This window comes from Filicampus tigris, chromosome 21, assembly GCF_054856515.1.
Source record: "Filicampus tigris isolate MCC_2025a chromosome 21, RoL_Ftig_1.0, whole genome shotgun sequence".
NCBI classification, from domain to species: Eukaryota; Metazoa; Chordata; class Actinopteri; order Syngnathiformes; family Syngnathidae; genus Filicampus; species Filicampus tigris.
Genome location: NC_141237.1, coordinates 4,932,177 through 4,953,838, shown reverse-complemented (window position 1 = coordinate 4,953,838; position 21,662 = coordinate 4,932,177). Strand labels below are relative to the sequence as shown.

The window sequence follows — 21,662 nt, the reverse complement described above, 5'->3', positions numbered from 1 at the left end:
TAAGATTTCCGCGTAATTCAAAAATTATGAAGCTTTTAATTTTTTAAATTTTATTGTATTTTTGTATTTTTGTTTGAAATGAAACTACATTAATATTCAAGTCTTATTGTATAATATAGTAAAATAATTGTTTCTTTGGCTGTGTTGAATGTGCGTCACGGTAAATGATCCGACCTAGCCAGCAATCTTGCTCACTAGCAACAGCTGGAAAATAATTAATCCACTTTCTTATCATTTTAAAACGGCTACATGGACGAAATGACGACTCCGGTGCGAGCGCAGCATCAATTCGACGAGGACAGACTTAAAAAGTATCTGTCCACCAAGGCGTTCGTGTCAAACGACGACACACTCACTGTCAGGCAGTACAGGTGAGTTTGTCTGGGAGACAAATTGAAAAGTTTGTTATGCTAACATGCTAATCTTCTTTCAGTGCGGGGCAGTCAAATCCCACTTTCCTGATTCAGACACCTTCCAAAAGTTATGTTCTCAGGAAAAAGCCACCCGGTGCGTTGTTGCCAGGTGCCCACAAGGTAGAAATTAACACATTTAATCACTACATACAGGACTTTCATAAATCCTGCTTGTTGTAGTACTAATACTTGTACAGCAGGGGGAGTCATTTATTTTCAAATTACAAAAATGCTGGACCTACGTTTCGTTTTATGAAAATATTATATTGAGCCTGCACAAAGTAAATTATGGATTGTAATGTTAATTTTGTTGACAATATGTACATGCATACCGAGAAGAAAAAATAGAGTATAAAGGAAACTTCTATTTTTTGTCACTAATTTTAGAGGTTTAAAACCCATTTAATGCATAGATTCATCAATCATTACACAGAGTTAACATTTTAAGCCTTTATTTCTTGCAAGTTGATGGTTATAGTTTGCATAGAATGACAACCCCAATTTTACTGTCTCTGGAAAACAAGATAATTTTAAAAATTCGGAAACTTTAAGCATAAATCGATAGTATAAAGAAAAATGTACATTTATATAATGTGTTTTTTTTTTGTTGTTTTTTTTCCCAGGTGGACAGGGAATATCGTGTCCAAAAGGCCTTGCATTGCGCTGGATTCCCTGTACCTCAGCCCCTCCTCCACTGTATCGACATCGATGTCATCGGAACAGAGTTCTACCTGATGGAGCACGTAGTGGTGAGTTTGCAAAGGTACGAAAATATCTCTGGTATGTAAAGTAACATATTGGGTAATGGCCGCCATAACTGAGCAGGGTCGCATTTTCCGGGACCTCCGTCTGCCCGGAGTGATCCCGGCAGAGAGGGCGGCTCTGTACGTGGCAGCAGTGGAAGTTCTGGCCAAACTGCATTCACTGGACCTGACGTCACTAAACCTGGACGGCTATGGGAAAGGAGCAGGATACTGTAGGAGACAGGTGACTCACGGTTCACCATTAAAAAATTCTCCCTAGTCATGTTTTGTTTCTGTGCGCCCGTTGAAAAACGCACATTTTCATTTTAGAGAGCCGACTTATTTGTAAATAAGCAATTAAAAACGACATTTCCAATAACATGTAAAACATCAGTGGTATGTCCTTTCATCAAGGTGTCCACGTGGACCAAGCAGTACACAGCATCGTCCCACAGGGACATCCCTGCCGTGAATGAGCTCGCCGCGTGGTTGATGAGCAATCTGCCCGCCGACGATCAGGAAGTCACGCTGGTCCACGGAGATTTCCGAGTTGACAACTTGGTATTCCATCCGACCGAGGTACGGGATACCTTCTTATCACGACTGTCACGTCCTCTCGCGTGACTCTTAACTAAGGGTGACGCGTTGTGACCCCTTTAGGCTCGTGTGCTGGCAGTGCTGGACTGGGAATTGTCCACCACTGGACAGCCTCTGGCAGACCTGGCCTACTTCCTCATGCCTCACTACTGGCCCGTAGGCCTCGACATACTGAGCTCTATGGGTAGCTTGAAAGGAATTGAAGGTCTGAACTAAGACAAAGCGCAATATTGAAATTAAAGAAATTCCTATGAAATGCTTTTTTTTTTTTTTTGCGCGTCTGTCATTGAGCAGGTATTCCCACAGCGGACGACCTGATCTCCGTTTACAAACGCTGCCGGGGGATCCCGTCCCCTTTGCCTTGCTTGAATTTCTACTTGGCGCTCTCCTTCTTCAAGACAGCAGGAATCGCTCAGGTATTGGTGGTTCTGCATGTGCATCGTAAGTGAACCGGTGATTGATTAGAATTCTGACTGCGTGACGTTCATCTTTCACTCAGTTTGAATTGGTGAATGAAAAGATAACCATACAAAGCTTTTTTTGTATGGTACAACGCTTTCCGATACATTTTCTGTCATCTAATATGGATGTAAAAGTTATATTTAAAAACGAAATGAATCCATTTCATTTTCGTAATGATACGATTTAGCAGGATTGCGTATTGATCATGTGAGATGGCTTCTGTTATTTGGCAGCTGGCACTTGGAAACGCAAAGGAAAAATAATAGCTTTCGTTCATGTTTGGGTTTTATTTAGAACTTTTCAAATGAACTGTTTATTTTTTTAGTTTAATAAACAGTTGTTGTTTATTTTGCAGTAGAACTTGGAATTTGTACTGGGCGGGTTCTAGCCACCGTTTTTTTTTTTTTATTATATCTTATCTTTGAAATGATTAAACTTTGGCCATATTAGATAGGTCAGGCAAAAAATAAAAATCATTGCCCTTCAGCATTGCTCGGATTGTCTAGGAGTCCTGCTTATGTCCTGGGCTCATTTAAACACATTTTAGGAAATTAGGCAAATTCCCTAGTCGGAGTTGATCAATGTGGCCGATTCGCACCAAAATGGCCGACTTCCTTTCGGCCATTTCAAGCATCTCTCCTTCAGGCCTTTCTGGGTGTCCTCTTATGATATGATAGACACGTCCGCCAAGTTTCGTGTCGATTAGTGGTCACTGGTTGTAAGGGGCATTTCTTTTTGTGATTATTATTATTATTTATTTATTTGTTTTTTATAACTGAATGAATTTCAGGGGAGGCTGTGTTGTCACCAAAACCATCCAATGAGTCCTTAGTTTTCCAATCTGCAAGACCCCACAAGCGAAGTCATAATATGAAGGCCATCGTCTTATCTCTCATTCTCAAGTCTCCTTATTTGTTCTCCCCATGAAGGGTGTTTATGCTCGCCACCTACTGGGCAACGCCAGCGCTCCCAATGCCGCCGACTTTGGCCAGTGCGTGGAGCCCTTGGCTGCGCTCGCCCTGCAGCTGGCGCAGAGGTTTGTTATGGCTCGATTGCTGTCTTCTGTTTACGTAAGTGTTAACACGTTTCCCTTGACTCCAGTACAAATGATTGTAACGTCTGGTCGTGCGTTGCTGAGGTCAGATGCGTTCCACCTGCTGTTTTGGAGCTTTTTGCCAGTAAACACTGGAATCGCGTTTAGAATTCCGTATCCAGCTATGTGACGGCCGCCTTTTGTCTCGCTCGTATGCCCTCGCCGCAGGCCTCCGGCGGCTCGGCAGGAAGCCGGACTGTTTCTGCAGACGGCCAAGGGCCGGGCGGTGCTCCAGCAGGTGAAGGACTTCATGAGACAGCACGTGCTTCCCGCGCGGAAGGTCAGCGCCGAGACAAAGCGCCCCTTTGTCTTCCCCCCCCCCCCACCCTCTTTTCCCATGAGACCTTTGGACCTTGTTAGTTGATTAGCGCAGATTCTCTTGAGCGCGAGAACAAGACCTCTATTGATCTAGCGCATGCCCAGTCATCACCTTTGGCCTGGCACCGTCACTGTGTCTCTGTTGTGCTTGATGAAAGAAAAGAAAGTAGAAGACCTTTATGACCTTTTTTTAAAATTTTTTTTTTTTTTTTATCCAGGAAGTAGCGGAGTACTACATTAAATACGCTCACTCGCCCCTGCGGTGGAACACCCCTCAAATAATAGAGGATCTAAAGGTAGGTTTGAAAAGGGCTCAGACATTTTGGGCCTAAAGAAGTTTCAAACCACTACAGTGAAAGTTTGTGCGGTCAGGTGAAAGCTAGAGAAGCGGGGTTATGGAACCTCTTCCTGCCGGCGGCCAGCGGCCTCACACAGCTGGACTACGCCTACATCGCCGAGGAGACCGGACGCTGCCTCTTTGCTCCGGAAGTCTTTAACTGCCAGGCGCCGGGTAAACGTCCCGCACACCTTCGCGCCCCGTCGACACGACCCGGCTCAGTTAGTTGACCAAAACGGATTTTTTTTAGTTGTTTTTTTTTTTTGTGCTTGAACATGCGAAGCGGAGGCCCCCCTTTGAACCCGCTGCCTGAAAAGACACAGGAAGTGTGTCATTTGAGGGTCATTTCCAGGGGTCTCCCAAAAGCAAACGGCCCATCCATTTTCTATCGCGCTTGTCAACAGGATGAGCTGGAACCAATGCGAGGCCATAGACAAACAACCATTCACACTGCTGTTGACACCAAGGGTCGATTTAGAGCAGAGGTCACTAACCTTTTTGAAACTGAGAGCTGCTTCTTCGGTACCGCTTGTTGCGAAGAGCTACGAGATGAATATTACATTTGAACCTAAAGTAGCATGAATGGAACATTATTCTTGACAAAACAAATGTTGGCATTAGAATATGTTGCCTTCTAGAGATAGACCGATATGCTTTTTTCAGGGCCGATACCGATTATTAGTAGTCAAGGAGGCCGATTACTGACATTTAGAGCCGATATTCATTTTCAGTAATAAGGAAAATATTGGCATCAAAATCGAAAGAAAAATGTACTCTTAACTTTGTTGCAATGTCATTAAGCATGTTTATTGAACAATGTTTCAGGTTTGCATAATGTTGATTTTAAAAAAATATATATATATTTTATTTTATTTGTTTAATTATTATGACAAGATTTTTTTGACAATATACATCTCTGTTGTAAAATTCTAACAAAAGGTTGAGGGAGCACCCAGAGTTGTCTGCATGTCTTAAAAAGGATAAATGAAAACTTAAACAATAGTTCCTTGTAGTTTTGCACAGTAAATGAAAATTTCAAAGTGGCAGAAATGCCAATTTTGATTTCCACAGTGTTAAGTTTTAAAAAAGGCCGATGCCGATAGTCGTCAAAACGCCAAATATCGGCGCTGATAATCGGCCTGGCTGATAATCGGTCGAGCCCTATTGTCTACTTTGGTACGTTTTTTTCCCCCCTGAATTTATTTGTTATTAAGGATTTAAGAGGCCTTTGAAGTGCCCACGTCATGTTTTTTCAAAACTTGCACAAAAACGGCGGCCGCTTTGCACATTGTTGTGAATATTTAACACTTGCCTTCTCCTGTCGACAGACACGGGGAACATGGAGGTGCTGCACATGTTTGGCAGCGAGGACCAAAAGAAGACGTGGCTGGAACCTCTGCTCGGAGGAGAGATGCGCTCGTGCTTCTGCATGACAGGTGACTCGACGCCTCCGCACGGTGGAGCACATTCACGCAGGACGGCAGCCAGAAAAGCAAACGCTCTTTTTTTTTAATCGAATCTTTGGGGTGGTGCTCCGCCGAGCCTTCCCGCGAAATCGGTGCGTAATTTCCCCCAGTGTTCCCGTCCATGTGGTTGCTATGCTGCGTGGAAACAGCTGCGGCCTCGAGGTAATCAGAGCGGGCGTGAATCTTCCCCCCCAGGCTTTTCCAAACACATCACTGCGTGGAGTTATGCTGGATTTTTTTTTTCCGATTTTCAAGGGGGGAAGGAACATGATGTAATGCCAACACGTATGAGACTTAATTACCATAGGGACCTTGTAAAACACAATCAGAAAGCTCACAATGACAGTGGGGGGGGGGGGGGGGGGGGAATCCAATATTATTAGAAGGGACTGTATGAAATGACCTTCCTTTACGATCCCTAAATGGAAGAAAAGTCCGTTTTTCCATAACAAAGGATCTTTATTCTCCTTCAAAACGACTCAAATGTATTGTTCAAAGGTTTCATTTCACTCTGTGAGACTCAAACCGAGTTGTGGTTCCTCAGAGCCCGACGTGGCGTCCAGCGACGCGACCAACATGGCCTGCAGTCTCCACCGAGACAAAGAGCAGTTTGTCATCAACGGGAAGAAGTGGTGGAGCAGCGGTGAGTGCGTCGTTTTTTTATATTGTCCAGATGAGTCATTGAACGTGACAACGCACGAGACGGCAATCGCGGATGTGTTTATTTCCTGGATTGATGACATGCTTGTTCACTCTAGCAGCGCTATGCCTCGGCTCGGCCGAATAAACATACTTTGTTTATTGGAAGTGTTTGAATTGGATTTAGCAGAGTGCTCTTTAAACATGGCGATATTTATGGGTCTGCTTGGGGCCTCTGCTGTGTGAGTCTGGAAGGTTTGTCCAGCACTCTTGCGCTGATGTTTTTGTTTTTTTTTCGCAGATTTGAAAAATTAGACATGCTGTCACAGAAAAAATATTTATATACATCCACCAAAAGTGAGCATTTCTCTTTTTTTTTTTGTCGCAGTTTCAATTTCGCTTGTGCTTTTGTTGTAGTTGAGGACAATTTTTTTTTTTTTTTTTTGAACAATATTTCCACAGGCTTTAGAGCATAAAACGGCCATACGGGTGGATCTTAGTTCTCATTCCACAAACAATATTAATACGAATGCCGCGTTTAGACGAGTGGGAGCACCTAATGAATGTTCTTGCAAAGACAAACTTTCCACGTGACTTTAAGGATGTGAAAAGGTGAGACGGCATCACAAATCATCTTGCGCAAAGATGATGATTTTTTTTTTTTTTGACTGTTAGTTTTGACCGTCTTATATTGCCTTATACATTTTAAAGGATTCACCGTGACGAGCTGATCTGGAACGGATCATCCCATCCCAGTTCCCCCCCTTTTTTTTTTTTTTTTTTTTTTTCCCCCCTGACAATGGGCCAAATGATCCCCAAATGCAACGCAATTATGTTGACCTCAGACGTTCCACCGCATGTCACAAGCCGCTCGTTCTGGTTGGCCTCCAACTGGCGAGGTCATTTTTGCGACAAGAGCAAAACACCCAAAGCTCAGTGACGGCAATTACCGACCGACGCCCCAGATGTCATCCGAGATACCCCCCCCCCCCCCCCCCCCCCCCGCCTTTTTGTTTATGTATTTGTCTTTGCACCCCGCCCTTTTTGGACCGAGATGGGTGTGAATCTTTCCCCACGTCCGCCGTCCAACAAATCTCTCGCTTGGGAAGGAATGTCAACATTTTAATCGATTCTGTGATCTCGCTCCTCCGAGGCTGTACGAGCTTTGATTGCGTTTGATGCGTCGCCGTTCACCACGCGTAACAATAAACACGCGCTCGATTGCTCCGTTGGACTGTAAATGGCCCGAAAACGCTTCCCCGCCCCTGTTCTGCAGGGAGTCATAACGTCTCGGTCTCGCTGCGATCTCACCCCAAAAAAAAAAATAATAATAATAATTTGTTGACAATGAGCGAGTATCGCCTCAAGGGTGTTTCCCCCCAAAGTGTCCTCTTCCCGTGCGTTGGATTGCGTTTCTCCAATGACGTCCCTTATTATGAGGCAGCGGCTTTCTTTCCATTGTCTGCGTGTAAACAGCAGGCAGGACATGGTGATCCCTTCCAAATGGCTGTGGCGGCGTACCCTTTTAGTTTAGCCAGTGCTGTGGAAAGAGGATGACTAACAGGTCCTCGCGGATGGAAAGAATGGCAAGCTGTCGAGTTCCATTCGACATGAGCCGACTCCGGCTTGCTTTTATTTACTTTGACTCAATTGGTGTTGAAAAAGGAAGAAAAGAGGAATACTCTTGGAAAATAGCCCACATGAGCTTGCCAGTGTTATGTTGGTGCGAGGTAACCATGCGTTGTTGTTGCTTTTATGTAAAGTTGCCTTTTCAGGCTAATTTAAAGAACAAATAATTTGAAAAAAAACCCCATAATCTTTGGCAAATTTTGAATATATTTGTTCCGCACAGAGAAAATGTCTGGAACAGAAAACCAAACTTACAAAAAAAAAAAAAAAAATCCTAAAAATGTGCTTTTGGGTCGCTCAAGCGTTACTATGACGACCATCGGAGGACTGTTATTGGCCGTTCGTAGGAAAACGCTGTAAATTCTCTTCCCATCCAACTTTTTCTGTTCTACTCTTGCATTCCATCATAACGCAGACCCAAGTTCCATGTTTCAAGTCTATCTTGAGTATTTTTCGGCCTCATTTGTCAACAGCTGTGAAGTCTGAAGTTCCTAGTCCGCACCCAAAGCGTTTAAAAAAAAAAAAAAAAAAAAAAAAAAAAAAAAGCAACGGCAATTCTCACATTTAATGGTACCAAAGGACAACTTGTGGTACAAGTGGGTGACCTTATCGGTCCTTTCAATCAACGTAACATCCAAAAAGACAAAAATGCAATGGTAAACTAACGCAATACGTGCAAGAATCCTCATGTAAATGTTCGAGATCAAACTCCATTTATCTCCTTACATTTCATCTCCTTCAAAATTTGAACCGACAAGGGACAGTCAGCTCAGTCTTGAGGTGTGCTTTTGTTGATCATCACCCACAAACTGTAAGAGCAGTAAGCACACGTGATTTGTCCCAACCCCCCCCCCCCCCCCTTCGTGCGGGGGTCTCTCACACATTCAAAATCGGTTCAGATGAGAACAATCTGATTGTGTGTATACAGTGAAGGCCCGCCTATCTGCGGTTTGCTATTCACCCTTGCATGTAGTTTGTGTGCTCTTTCTGTAACATCCTACAGATGGCGCCAAAATGAAATATTACTTTCATAACAGGGATAAAGGGGAGCTAAGTTTAGCCTGGGTGGTTAGTGGAAGTTTTTTTAAAAAAATCAAAACATCTGTAAGCGAGTATTTTTCAAGATTATTGTTGTAGGATGACTTTGAAATGATGGCAAACTGTTTTTTTTTTTCAAGGGGGCGGGGCTTACTGGCAGCTTTTCACCAGCTGCCTAACCCCGTCCATCGCGAGGGTTCACTATAGGGCGTTTGCAGCTTTAGCTGTGACTAGCGGGTCTCATGACTTTAACTCCTCCTCTTCCAGCTGTCTAGGAGCAAAATAGTATTTATCCTTCCTCAGGACTCAAAAGCCAAATTGCTGCCGATTAGCGGCGAGCCCGAGTCGCGCCTTTTACATGCTGAAGGTGCTGGTATCGGGTTCGTCAGAGCCGGACTGCGACCGGTTCTGATTGCGCGTGTTGAGCGCGATCTCCACCGCCGGCTCGCCGCCGCCGCCGCCTCTCCCGAGTCGCCGCCCGAGGCGCTTTGCGCTTTTGAGGACGTGCCCCTTGAAGGAGGAGCCCATGAAGGCGTAGAGGAGCGGGTTGACGCAGGCGTGGGTCAGCGCCAGGCTCTCGGTCACCTGCAAGGCGTGGTCCAGGCCCTTGCTGACCTCGCAGTCGGTCACCAGCACGTAGATGGTGTCGAGCGCCCGGCAAAGCTTCACCGCGTTGTAGGGCAGCTGCGTTAGCAAGAAGACGGCCACCACCGCCAGGAGGACGCGCAGGGCCCGCCACTTTTTGTCCCTGCGCACCCCGGGCGCTCGGGCCAAGGCCCGGCCTACCCGGCAGTAGCACACCGCCATGACCAGGAAAGGCAGCACAAAGCGGAGGCCGATTTCCAGCAGCTCCAGGGCGGCCTTGGCCGGCCGGGCCATTTTGGGCGGGTACACGGCCGTGCAGTACATCCTGTAATGGGAATGCTTGACCGTGGAGAAAAGCAGTTCAGGGAGCCCCAGGAAGATGGCCGCCGCCCACAAGGCCACGCACACCAGGATCCACTGCCTGCGCACCCGGGGGCCCCTGCCGGCGCCGCCGCCGCCGCCGGCCGCGCCGCGAGCCAGCGCCCGGTAGCGGTCGGCGCTGATGCACGCCAGCAGCAGCATGCCGCAGCCAAAGTTGGCGCTGTAGAGGAAGGAGGTGAGCTTGCAGGCGGCCGGGCCCAGCCGCCAGCCGTGCACGGCGTCGGCCGCCCAGAAGGGCAGGGTGACCAGCAGCAGCAGGTCCGACGCGGCCAGGTTCAGGATGCACACGTCGGTCAGGGTGCGCAGACGGGAGCGGGACGCGTACACCGCCACCACCAGGGCGTTGCCCGCCAGGCCCACCACCAGCGCCAGCGAGTAGATGACCGGGAGGAAGACGGCGGCGAAGGAGCGCACCGCTTCCTTGTCGCAGATGGAGTGGTCGTAGTTGTAGTCGTAGCTGTCGTTATGGGCGGAGTCCTCGTCGTCGTCGTGGTAGTAGTAATCCTCCATGTTTTTCCCTGTGGGGAGGGGGGGTGGAATTTGTGGCGTGTTAATCCACTCGTTTTTAGCCATCTCCGGGGGGCGGCCATTTTGTCACTTCTGTCGACTGAAAATGACATGACAACCGCCAATCACGGCTGACCTGTTTTCTGAATGGGAGCCGTGATTGGTCGTTGTGAGCAGTTGTGATCGACAGAAGTGACAAAATGGCCGCCCCCGGAGATGGCTAAAAACGAGTGCATTTTGCTGCTTAACTTATATCCCACAAACGCAAAAATTAATCAGAATGCCGTGTTTCAACGAGTGGGCCTGCTCGTTTTTCAAACTTTTTTTTTGAGTCAAGGCGCATTTATTTGATTGAAAAAAATCCCGCGGCACACCACCAGCTGAAATTGTGAACAAGAAAAAGCTTATTTTAACAATATACGTGCTATATTGTTTAAATAAGCATTTTTTAACATTGAAGAATGGCGTCATGTTATAACGTCTTGAATAGGAATTAAATAAACGTAAAGAAAAAAAGTATTTTCTAATGTTTCATATTGACAGTGTGAAACGTGCCTGTTTGGACCAATATGCGTCGTCTCTCATTCGCTTGTCTCTAAACAAAGACAATTAGCTACCTGCTGCTGCTGCTGTCACCTGCTGGTACGGAAGAGTACTACAACGTAGTAGATACAGCATTACGCTGCCAGGCGCTAGACCGCACAAATGAGATCATTTCCCACGACACACCTGACAATATCTCGCGGCTCAGGCACACAGTTTGAAAAACACGCCCTGAAGCCAGCCGCAAAAGACTTCCAAGTGCAGGTTTGTTCCGCAATGGATGAAACAGATGGAACATTCCGAAACATGTCAAGTCATTTTTTTCCCCGCATATTCAAGACTGGATGAAGCAATGTGGTCCATTCTTTTTGCAAATAAAGCAAAACCCCTTGGGAGATGTAAAATGGTTTTTTTTTCAAGGCATGCATAAGATTTTGAAATTGCCACCAGGCGCAGAATCTTAACGGCATACTTTTTTGCTTAGTTGATGCCGTTGCCGTTTCTAAAACGTTCTTTGCCCCCGTTTCTCCACATGGGCAAAATCACGGAATTGGCTTTCTGTAGGACACGGCACAGTTGGAGACTCTTTAATGGTTTCTATAAAAATCATAACCTGTAAACCAATAAGGCAATTTCTTAGATCAGGTGATTATCATGATCCTCATTTGGTTGCAAAAAAAAAAAAAAGGACCTTGACTCATCGTTAAACTCTGAAGGGGGAAAACAACAATTTGCTTTAGATGGAAGGAAGGAAGGTATAAAATAAGCAGCAAAATAAACATACACCTTTTTAAATGTAACATTCCGTCCAACTACAGGGAGACAAAAAAAAAAAAAAAAACATTCAAAGTTCTTACCTTCTTTTTTTCTTTTGTCTGTTGCCCGGTAATCAAATGTCCACGCACACTCCGACGCTTGTTGTGTGTCTGTGGAGCCAAGTTGCCGGAGGGAAAAAAAAAATAAAAAAGCACCCGGTGTCCACCCCCTCCCTTCACCGTCTGTGTGTGTGTTTGTGTGTGTGTGTGTGTTGCGTGCCTTACTGCTCGCATGCACTCAACTCTCTCTCCTTCAGCTTCCTGAGCAGTCTTTTTGTTTACGCCCGCAGGCCAACAAACAAAACCCCCAAAACACCTTAGTACTTGTCATGCGAAGATTTCCTCACAGCGCTTCTTTGTAGGATAAAGTTGAAAATGCTTTCTCGTCATAGCACTGATTTTTTTTTTTTTTTTTTTTTTTGTCGTAAAAGTACGACTTGTTGACGCATTTTTATTGCGTTACCTCATACAAACTGCTTTTTTTTCCTCACAATATTGTGACTTTATTTTCATAATGCAATTGACTTTTTATCTTGTAGTGCTTTAAATTTGGAAAAGTTCCCACTTTAATGCAATTTCAACTTTGTATGTATAATAGACATTTTCTTGAATTTTTTTAACTCTATTTTGACTTGAGTGTAGTGATTTTTTTTTTTTTTTTTTTTCCCCCAAAATTGTACATTTATTTCATTATTTGAGCATTTTAACCTTAAACATACGATTTTATTCTCTTTGTCTGTTTTTGGATATTGCAAGATTGTCTTGTATTATTTCAACTTTATGCTCGTGGAGATAGAACTGTTTTCCGTCAGTGCTGCCAATTTAGTCTTTTAAGCGTATTTTTTTCCCATTTTATTCTTGTAAAATTCACATGTTTTTTCCTAAATGTGGAACTTTATTGATTTTTTTTTTCTCTCTATTGTGACTTTATTCTCTTAAAAATGCAACAGTTTTTCTCGTAATAGATTATTCTTGTAAAAGCACAACTTGTCATGCATTTTTTTTTTGTTATGTGAATAACCTCACAAAACTTGAGCTATTTTTCTCATAATTTTTTATTTTTTTATTTTTTATTTTTTACCCTCAGTTGTTTCCCTCATATTTGGACTTCATTCTCATGAAATGAATCCATAATAATTTCACGTTATCACCACCTTAGAGGAAGGCTCAACTATTTTGTTGTCAATTGAACGTTTTTCCCCATATTTTTTTTCTTTTTAGTGCGGCGCTAATTTGTACAAAAGGTCATCAGCATGTTGCTTTGTGCATGTTATGCTAAAACCTCCGTTTTACAATACCTGAATGCCAACTGTAACAGTGTTATAAAAACAAGTAACCGCGTGGTGGCCGCAACCCTTTGCACAAGTACGTCAGCCTTCTCTTTTTTTTTTTCTTTTTTTTTTGTTTTCACCATGTATGGTGTTCTCGCTTTCAAGGGGTCTTTCAGCAGTATTCCGCCAAAGTTGAGGCGAGAGAAAACGCAGAACATGAACTTGCTTGTCTGTCGCCATCCAGTTTACACAGCGGGACATTCCTGGCCGGCGAAGGAAAATGAGGCTAAGTTTAGCAACAGAAAATCAACAAAATGGCAAAAATGTCTCCCGGACAAGAGTGCCTAAATCAAAATAGAGGTTGAGAAGGTTGTCGTCACATTCCAGTGCGGATGGAACACGTTTGGACCTGACAGCTTCTGTCTTTTGTAGCAGGGGATTGCCTCAGGCTGTTCTCGCCGCAGTCGTGTTATGCTACACTTAGTGCTAAATACTGAAAAACGACTTGGGCAGATGCCAATTGCATCTACGGCAAACTCCGGTGGGCAATATTAAGTGTAGCACTTCATAGTGGGACTTCATTCGAGTAAAATTGCGTGTTGGTTTTCATTTGGGCTAACAAGCTAGCGAAATGATTGATATGAAAATGAAACATTTTCATGATGGCTCAGCCGCCGCTCGTGTTTTCAATATTTTGAAAGATCTTGGTCGCGGCGGCTAAAGAGAAGAAAGTTTGAAAATGTTTACACGAATGTACAATATTATTAGTATCACAAGAAAATACATTTGGGAAAACAGGGAAATCAAAGACACCATTTCCGAAGTCAGAATTTTTACAACAACAAGAATCAGTTGAATGGAGTTAAAATAGTAAAGTAAAAAATGTTTCTAGAAAAGGTTGCCATTTCTAGAAAGCTTATTTTTTTGTTGTAATTTCCTGAGATTAAAGTGGAAACTTTGTAAGACTTGTAACACTTCAAGATAAAGAGACAATTGCATTTTTACGAGAAAAAAAGTCCTCACGGGGGCCCGTTTCATGAAAATCAAAACAGGAAGACTGGCTTTTTGGTCGCCGTGTCCTTGCAGATGGCTTCAAAGGCCGCGCGAAACCAAGTAGCCGCAAGTCTAAATAAAAGCGGACCTCCGGCTCGGGGAGGGGGAAAACAAAACAAAAAACACAATAAAAAAACAAATCTATTTCATCATGGCCTTATTTGACTATTTTTTTTTTTCCCCCCAACCTTTAGCAACTAAATGTGAACATTTCAGGAAATATCAATCGGCATGTGGTCAGTCATCCATCTGTCACTGCCCGGCTGTACTTTTCCAGCTAGGGTCACATTTCCCAGAACACGCCCACATAAGGGTCGTTCCCAAAGGTTTTCACGTGTGTGTGTGTGTGTGTGTGTGTGTGTGTGTGTGTGTGTGTGTGTGTGTGTGTGTGTGGTCCTCTTAGGAGCGGGACATCCTCGATGCAAAGTGGCCATCGTGATGTGTAGGAGCGGCCCTGAGGACGCCAGCAGCAGCAGGTCAGTGGACGCTTTGTCGCCACCTTGAAGGCCTTTCCTCCCAGCTCAGTCCTCCACTTTAGACCTGTTGCACACTAAAAAAAAAAAAATGTGCAGCCAACCCAATTGGTTGTATTATTTTGTAATAACCCAATTTTGGGGGCGGGGCTGCGGTGTTGTGCAACACAACCCAATTTTTGTGTTTGTTTTGTGGGTTATTCATTTGACCCAACTTATCGGTTTTGATAAATAACCCAAAAAGTTTGGTCAGTTCCTTTTTGACTCGACTGTTTTTGGAATGTAAAACTTTTTTTCCTGTAAAATTGTGACTGAAATATTTGTATAAAACCAACATTTTTTTTTGTTTTTTTTCCATTGTGCCTCGATTCTCATAAACGTTTGAATGAGGCAAATTATCCGACCAATAAACCCGATATATATTTCACCGATTTCAGCACATGAAATGCAAAACCAGAAACTGGCCGTGGGCTAAATTGTAGTCATCCACAGTCGAGTATTGAAGTTTTTGTTTTCTTTTTATTCTCTTGTTTTCCTGTTCCACTTACGCTTAAACGTGAGCGTGTGCACTTTGGCCTTCCATCACCATACAAAAGTAATCCTGATGTTGTTTGTTTGGTGCTCAGAGGTGAGAGCTCATTGCGGAGAAAACCACACCCAGGATATACAGTGATACGGCGCATTCTTATTTCAGCCACAAAACGTTGCTCACGTTGAATGTCTTTTCCGTTGATGAACGTTTGCAGACATGCCAGACACAGTATGATCTTGGTGCCAATGGATACGGCGGGCGTCAAGTTGATCAGGCCTCTCACCGTCTTTGGACAAGACGGTATGACCGCCACCGTGTCGGACAAGGCGCAATCACGCGACGCTGTGTAATTATAATTAAGTGCAAATTTTACTTTTACAATGTATATGAAACCTGAGCCCTAAAATATTTTTGATCAACTCCAAAGGTTTTACAAACTGGTACAATTTCCAAATACTTGCCGAAGGTCTGCAAAGTCCACAAAACAATAAGCAATTGATCAATTTGTAAACTTGCTTGACAATTTTGTAAAAGCATGGAATTTATAGCAGTCCACATAGCTTTAAAATTAAAAAAAAAAACAACAACATTTTATTGAATCACATTACATGGTGTTCCTAATGAAATGTCCACCGTACTTTTTTTTTTTTTTTTTTTTTTTCCCCCCCCCAACTTGATTTCACCCTGTCTTTGCCCAGACGCCATCCATGGGGGCCATTTTGAGGTGCACTTTGACAACGTGCATGTCCCCGCTTCCAACATCATTCTCGGTAGGTGTCAGCAGGAGTGAGTCAAGAATTGTATTTGATTTTGAATTTTTTTTTGTAAACCAAACATTTACGCTATTAAGAGTACTGTAATATATATTGCAATAACGCATGTCTCTTCCCCCCGAAACGTCGTCGTCTTGTTGGCAGGCGAAGGTCGAGGCTTTGAGATCGCCCAGGGTCGTCTGGGTCCGGGCCGGCTGCACCACTGCATGAGAGCCGTGGGCCTGGCCGAGCTGGCGCTGGAGCTGCTCTGCCGACGCGCCGCGTCCAGACGAGCCTTTGGCAAGAAACTCTACCAACATGTAGGAAGCGCCCTGAAAAGCCTCTGTCGACGCCTAGTGGACAACTTGCATCATGACGTGTGTGCGTGTGCGTGCGTGTGTGTGTGCGTAGGAGGTGGTCGCTCACTGGGCGGCGGAGTGCCGACTCATGATTGAGCAAACCCGCCTGCTCACACTCTGTGCCGCGCACGCGCTCGATACGCTCGGCAGCCGAGCCGCTCGCAAACAGGTGAGAATTCTTCTCTGACGCTCGCTTTCTTTGGCGTTTTGTTCAGAGGAAAAAGTGTAATGGGCAACCAATCTGTTTTTGGACATTGGCAGAGGTCTGATTGTTTCTTTTTTTTTTTTGGAAAAGTGTCTTAATGTGTGCGCGTGCGCTTCATGGGTGCAGATTGCGCTGATCAAGGTGGCAGCGGGCAGGATGGCGTGCAAAGTGGTGGACTGTGCCATCCAAGTGTACGGCGGGGCCGGCGTCTCTGGAGACTTCCCTTTGGCGCAGATGTCAGTATCTACTTCAGTCAATCAATCACACTTCATTTATGTAGTACTTTTCGTCCCTCCCCCCAACATGAGTTAAAAACAACAATCAATAAAATCAAAAAATTAAAAAATCAAATTGCTATAATATGCTCCTGCCTATTTGTCTCAAGTCACACACGGTAGTACAAAAAAAATATATAATTTTTTTTTTCTGTGCTGTAGGCGCAATGTCCTATGAAGTAACATGCGGTGTACCTCAAGGTTCAATTTGAGGTCCTTTCCTGTTTATTTTATACTGGGTCACTCTTGCCGGTGTCATTTCCACAGCGACGCTGACACCACACAGTTGAAGATCTGTCTCCTGAAATGTATATGTATATATTTTTTTTCCTTGCAGGTATTCCTACGCAAGAACTCTGCGTATCGCTGATGGACCAGACGAGGTGCACTTGTCCACCATTGCCCGTTTGGAGCTGAGGGATCAACTCGCCAAAGCCAAACTGTGATGCCAGCTTTTAGAAAGGTGAGAGACACACTCTTGACACACAAAAAGTACATGTCTGAATACAAGAAATTCCAATCCATCAAATTATTTATGTATTATATTTCAGTGGGGATGCCAGCGAATCGGGGGAGCACATAATATAAGGGTAGAGAGGACATTCGGCTTTTGAAGGGACATTTTGCGGGGGCGGGCTCATATACACGCGTGGGTGTTGTATTTACGGATCGATTTCTTAATACGCTAACTTCTAAAACAAGTACGAAACCATAAACAGGCAGACATTCATAAAATACGGTACATATCTGATACACATACTGTATACAGAAAACCATTGAAACAGCTGTTAAATGTCCGAATGTGTATTTTTCATTTCCATACTGTAAAAAAAGCAAAAAAACCATCTTGCAATAGAAATGTGAGTTGCTCTGTGTTGACGAGCAAATATCACCACGGTAACCGAGCAGTAACTACAACTTAGTGCTTTTGCTGTGGTTTTTCTCTTGTTTTTCCCCCTCCATCATTACGCAGTCTTTCCTGTCTCGGGTTGACTGCAAATTACATAAAAACAGATGGAAAAAAAGTAATCATTAACGATTGTTATTTTCTCCCCTCCATAAGGCCTTCCTGTTGCTGGGCGTGGTCCTGGAGTTCGGTGTTGAGGGTCTCCGGCAGCAGCAGGCAGAGGCCCGCCGCGCTGGCAGGTACGACGCCGTACACCAGCATGGGGAGGCTGTGGTGGTACATGCTCAGGAGTTTTATCAGGGGGGACAGGATGCCTCCCACCCGGGCACACGTGGTGTTCAGACCCAGGCCACTCTGCCTAGCGACACACAAAAAACAGCAAACGCCATGTGCTGTGGATTTTTTTTTTTCTTTGTCATGTTTTTACGTCAAAACCCAAATTGTGTTATGCTGTGATTATGATCATGATGGTTGATACTAGGTCCTGATTGATATGGATTTTTTTTGCCGATTCTGATATTTGGCAGAATGAGATTCCGATAACTGATAAATGGACTGATTTAATTAAAAAGTATAGACAGTATACTGTATATCAGAGCTGGGCAATTTACCATTAATTCGCGGTCCGTTTATCGCCTTCCGCCTACAGCAGGGGTACCCTTCCGCCGTCCGTTTATCCGCCATTTTGTCCGGCTGGACCAAATAGTAATCTAGCGGTCGGTGCGTCTATCATTTTAAACGCGCTTCCGTTGATCCGTCCCTAACACTTACAACAATAAAGATATCTATTACGCGAGGATACAGTTTAACGATTACTTCCTGTAGTATTTAACTTCACAACAGAGAAAAAAATTGGCACTATTTTTGCTTTGTTCCAGATATAGGGGGTGGTGGTGTTTGAATGTCATTCATTGTTGACTGATGTTGTAATCTGTTAATGTGTAAAAATAAAATAAAATCGCCCAAAAAGTTTAAAACAGCATTTGTTGACCTTACCTTAGCGTGGTGGGGTACAGCTCCGCTGTATAAACAAACAGGATGGCGTAGCAAATACTGGATGCAAATTTTCCAAAGATGGCTATGACTGTCATAACAACAGTAAACTCTGAAAAAGAGGATTTTATATTTGTCAATACTCCTTTTATACTTTGTTGGGAAAAACATTAATACATTTAAAAAATAATAATAATAATACACAAACACACAGTCCCGGTATGAATTAAAAACATACAGTAATATAAATGTGTGCACCCCTGCCACCACCAGGGGGCAGTATAATGCATACAAATGAACATGCAAAACATGATTTTTCCTTTTGTTTTTCATTAATTTCTTTAAAGGGCAAGTCAACCAAATGTTTGGGTTAACTTCACCTTTAATGAGATAAAAATACAAATTAAAGTATGCCTCGTCAAATGTTCCATTTTTTTTTTCCTTTGATCAATATCCTTTGTTTTTTTGTATAGTAATAGAACTCCTAAAATTAGAAGACGCACGCTTTTCATTGGATCGTGATAATGTGTCTGATCAATTCACATTCACATGAAATCAAATCCCAGTTCCACATGCAACATCCAGAAGAAATTGTGGACGTTACCTTTTGGCACGAAGACGAGGCACAGGCAGGCGATCCCGCCCAACAGTAACGAGACAACTTCACCCACTCGCCTCCCGAAACGGTTGATGAGCGGCAAAGAGACCAGACGGGCGAGAAGCTCCACCAGAGCAAAGATCAACTGCGTGACGTAGATGTTCGTTCCGAAGCTGCCGACACTCAGACTCAGGCCGAAGTACAGCAAGTTGGATCCAAACCTGTCGCCAATCCACATTCGAATGAACGAATCACGCGGACGGTCGCCCGGGGTGCGTTAAATCCTCACCACACGTAGCTCATGACGAGCACTCGTTTTCTCAGGTACGCGATCTTGAAGAAATCCAGCATCTTCCCTCTTTTGGGTATTTCCTCCAACTCCATCTACATGGGTTAGTCCATTTTTCCATCATTTCAGACTAATTTGGCCGCGCCTCGCTGATGCCCAAACGCGCACGACGGGTGCGGCTTGTTCCGCATTTATTCGGATTCTGTGAATATAAGTGCGACGGGCGGGGCGGTTGAGCTTTGCGTTGTAGTTGACCTTGTCCAGCAGAGCTTGCGACACGTCCCTCCCGTTGACCTTTGCCGCTTTGCGCACCTCCTTCACGGCCTCCTCCTTCCTGCCCTGAGTCATGAGCCAGCGAGCCGATTCCGGCAGGACCCTGGTGAGTTGAAATGCGCCTCATTTACCCTTGATTTTTCCATTCGCGTTATGAATGAGTGTCTGAAGTGTCGCGCGACCGTTACCCACCAGAATAATACGGGCAGGACAACAAGAAGAGGGCCGTAGAGGGCCAGTTGGAGGATCCTCCAGTCGGGGATTAAATAGGCAAGACCGGACAACAGAACCAGACCGATGGGGTAAAGACTGTGACTGACGATGGCGCAGAGGGCAAACTTGGACGACTCGCACCATTCGCCACCTTTCGTGAAGCGCAAGAAGAGAACCTTCATTCGTGCCAATGGGCAGGTAGGTGGGATGGATGGATGGGCAAAGAATTTATTCCATAATTCTGCCTATTGTGTACGGCGCGCCTGTCTGCGGTTCCATGACCCGGGTGGTCCTCCCAAATCTGGCATTCAACCTTGTACGGTGAACATTTACCTTTTCTAAATTTTGTAACGTGAACTCGGTAAAATGCGATAAAGGGTCCAGATACGTTTGTTGATAAGCCTTGCGTGTGTTGTGAGGTTCTACTCACCGATCACAAACGCAGTGGCAATGAGGCCCGACAGGGAGAATCCACACATGAACTTGAGAGCGATGTAAACGTACACATTCGGTGAGAATGCAGCACTGATGCCTGACACGAGAAGAAGAAAATGCCCGAGCAAGACCACAAAGCGGCGGCCGAACCTACAAAAAAAACAAAATAATAATAATAAATTGTATTTCTTGCTGGCAATTCCAAACGCATTCTGGCTTCAGTCAGTGTGTTTGAAGAAACGACGACCTGTCCGCCATGTAGCCCAACACAAGAGCGCCAATAAGAAGTCCAACCATGTGACCGGACTGGGACACCTCAATCAGCAGGCTTCTGTCACACACCAGATTGAACTGTGTGACAAAGAGGTCAAATAATGACAACAATCTGGTTCGAACAAAAGTCATGTATTTTTCACAAATCTAAGTCTGTGTGCTGTAGGCACAACGTCCTATGAAGTAACATAGACAACTAAAAAAAAGACAACTGCCAACCTCAACATTGTTACTGTGACACTTAAATAAAACATTTGCCATCCTCGCACAAGGCTCAACTTGAGGTCCTTTACTGTTTAATTTATATCGGGTCACTCTTGCCGGTGTCATATATAGAGGGGCGTATTTTGTGTAAAAAGCGCTGAATAGTTTGATAAGCTGTACACAATGAAAAGGCCAAATCTTAACTTTCCTGTTCTATATTGACAGATACATTTGCATCTATTAAGTCACATATTTTCCATATTTCATTTTTTTTTTTTTTTTGTTCTTCTGTTTCGTAGGTAATCAGGAACCTGTCTCACCTGTGTCACGATGCTGGACGCCCCGGGTGGCACCTCGAGCTCGGATCCATTGAGGCAGCCCGCGGTCGCGTTCAGGCCGTACAGCTCGATGGTCTCCAGGTCGGAGTCGACCGGCGCGAACATGAGGCAGCTCTCGAAGCCTCCATGGGAACTCACGGGGATGGTGAGCTCCTTCTGCCTCTCCGCGGTCAGGTCGGCATCCGCCCGCTCCAGGATCCAGTCGGTGTTGCAGTAGTTTGGGAAATCGAGGCCGACAAAAACCTGTCCGATGAGGTCGAAGGCGATGAAGATGCTGGGGATGCACAGGGCCGCCACCAAGCGCTTCTGGAACAAGCCGAACTCGCCGATCTCCTTGAGGACGTGCGCGAAGGTACTCATGTTGAAGGAAAATGCTCTACAGCGTAGACGCGCTCACTTGCGTTTTAATGCGCCCCGTTAATGGTTAAACACAATCAAGTTGTTTCCTTTTATGAGCTGCCAGCATGCACAAAATCGAAAATGATAAAGGGTTGGCTGGGCCGCAAAGGCGTGTCGAAGACACGTGTCGCATGGGTCAACGCGCTTTGGGATTGTCGGGCCAGCAATGTAACACTTACAAGAGTAGATGAAAATGCTCTACTAAAATAGACCAATATGTGAAATGTATCGTACGTGAAATAGGTCAAAGCTAT

The 21,662-nt window shown here is 44.6% G+C and overlaps 3 protein-coding genes across 7 annotated transcripts in view; 1 reads left to right on the top strand and 2 right to left on the bottom strand.

Moving 5' to 3' along the window:
• Nucleotides 1-21,662, top strand: part of acad11 (acyl-CoA dehydrogenase family, member 11) — a 29,418-nt gene that overhangs the window by 1,232 nt on the left and 6,524 nt on the right. Inside the window, exons 2-25 of one of the 5 annotated variants that reach the window (XR_015084224.1) lie at nucleotides 246-371; nucleotides 434-533; nucleotides 1,037-1,162; nucleotides 1,239-1,400; nucleotides 1,571-1,735; nucleotides 1,817-1,958; nucleotides 2,048-2,169; nucleotides 3,145-3,251; nucleotides 3,477-3,588; nucleotides 3,845-3,922; nucleotides 3,999-4,137; nucleotides 5,292-5,399; nucleotides 5,974-6,072; nucleotides 14,294-14,366; nucleotides 15,110-15,195; nucleotides 15,594-15,665; nucleotides 15,813-15,967; nucleotides 16,059-16,175; nucleotides 16,338-16,447; nucleotides 16,824-16,949; nucleotides 17,550-17,632; nucleotides 18,953-19,652; nucleotides 19,742-19,957; nucleotides 20,971-21,361. Coding sequence is in view for 4 of the 5 variants with exons in the window: in XM_086020489.1 (XP_085876615.1) it covers nucleotides 250-371; nucleotides 434-533; nucleotides 1,037-1,162; nucleotides 1,239-1,400; nucleotides 1,571-1,735; nucleotides 1,817-1,958; nucleotides 2,048-2,169; nucleotides 3,145-3,251; nucleotides 3,477-3,588; nucleotides 3,845-3,922; nucleotides 3,999-4,137; nucleotides 5,292-5,399; nucleotides 5,974-6,072; nucleotides 14,294-14,366; nucleotides 15,110-15,195; nucleotides 15,594-15,665; nucleotides 15,813-15,967; nucleotides 16,059-16,175; nucleotides 16,338-16,447; nucleotides 16,824-16,932 (2,304 nt within the window). In the remaining variant the exon portion in view is untranslated. Of the gene's footprint in view, nucleotide 1; nucleotides 372-433; nucleotides 534-1,036; nucleotides 1,163-1,238; nucleotides 1,401-1,570; nucleotides 1,736-1,816; nucleotides 1,959-2,047; nucleotides 2,170-3,144; nucleotides 3,252-3,476; nucleotides 3,589-3,844; nucleotides 3,923-3,998; nucleotides 4,138-5,291; nucleotides 5,400-5,973; nucleotides 6,073-14,293; nucleotides 14,367-15,109; nucleotides 15,196-15,593; nucleotides 15,666-15,812; nucleotides 15,968-16,058; nucleotides 16,176-16,337; nucleotides 16,448-16,823; nucleotides 16,950-17,549; nucleotides 18,814-18,952; nucleotides 19,653-19,741; nucleotides 19,958-20,970; nucleotides 21,362-21,662 lie in introns of those variants that run through there. The other 4 variants (XM_086020489.1, XM_086020491.1, XM_086020492.1 and 1 more) reach the window with 4 other exon arrangements.
• On the bottom strand, nucleotides 7,668-11,735 carry ackr4b (atypical chemokine receptor 4b). The gene is made up of 2 exons (XM_086020537.1): nucleotides 11,609-11,735; nucleotides 7,668-10,219 (listed from the first exon to the last, which is right to left on the bottom strand). Exon 2 carries the CDS (start codon nucleotides 10,209-10,211, stop codon nucleotides 9,090-9,092), a length of 1,122 nt encoding a protein of 373 aa, XP_085876663.1. The 5' UTR covers nucleotides 10,212-10,219; nucleotides 11,609-11,735; the 3' UTR covers nucleotides 7,668-9,089.
• Nucleotides 20,511-21,624, bottom strand: LOC147127304 (solute carrier family 22 member 14-like). The gene is made up of 2 exons (XM_086021579.1): nucleotides 20,992-21,624; nucleotides 20,511-20,525 (listed from the first exon to the last, which is right to left on the bottom strand). Exons 1-2 carry the CDS (start codon nucleotides 21,367-21,369, stop codon nucleotides 20,511-20,513), a joined length of 393 nt encoding a protein of 130 aa, XP_085877705.1. The 5' UTR covers nucleotides 21,370-21,624.

Excerpts from the sequence above, each read along its gene's own strand:
- LOC147127304 (XM_086021579.1), bottom strand. The coding sequence starts at position 21,369 with ATGAGTACCTTCGCGCACGTCCTCAAGGAGATCGGCGAGTTCGGCTTG.
- ackr4b (XM_086020537.1), bottom strand. The coding sequence starts at position 10,211 with ATGGAGGATTACTACTACCACGACGACGACGAGGACTCCGCCCATAAC.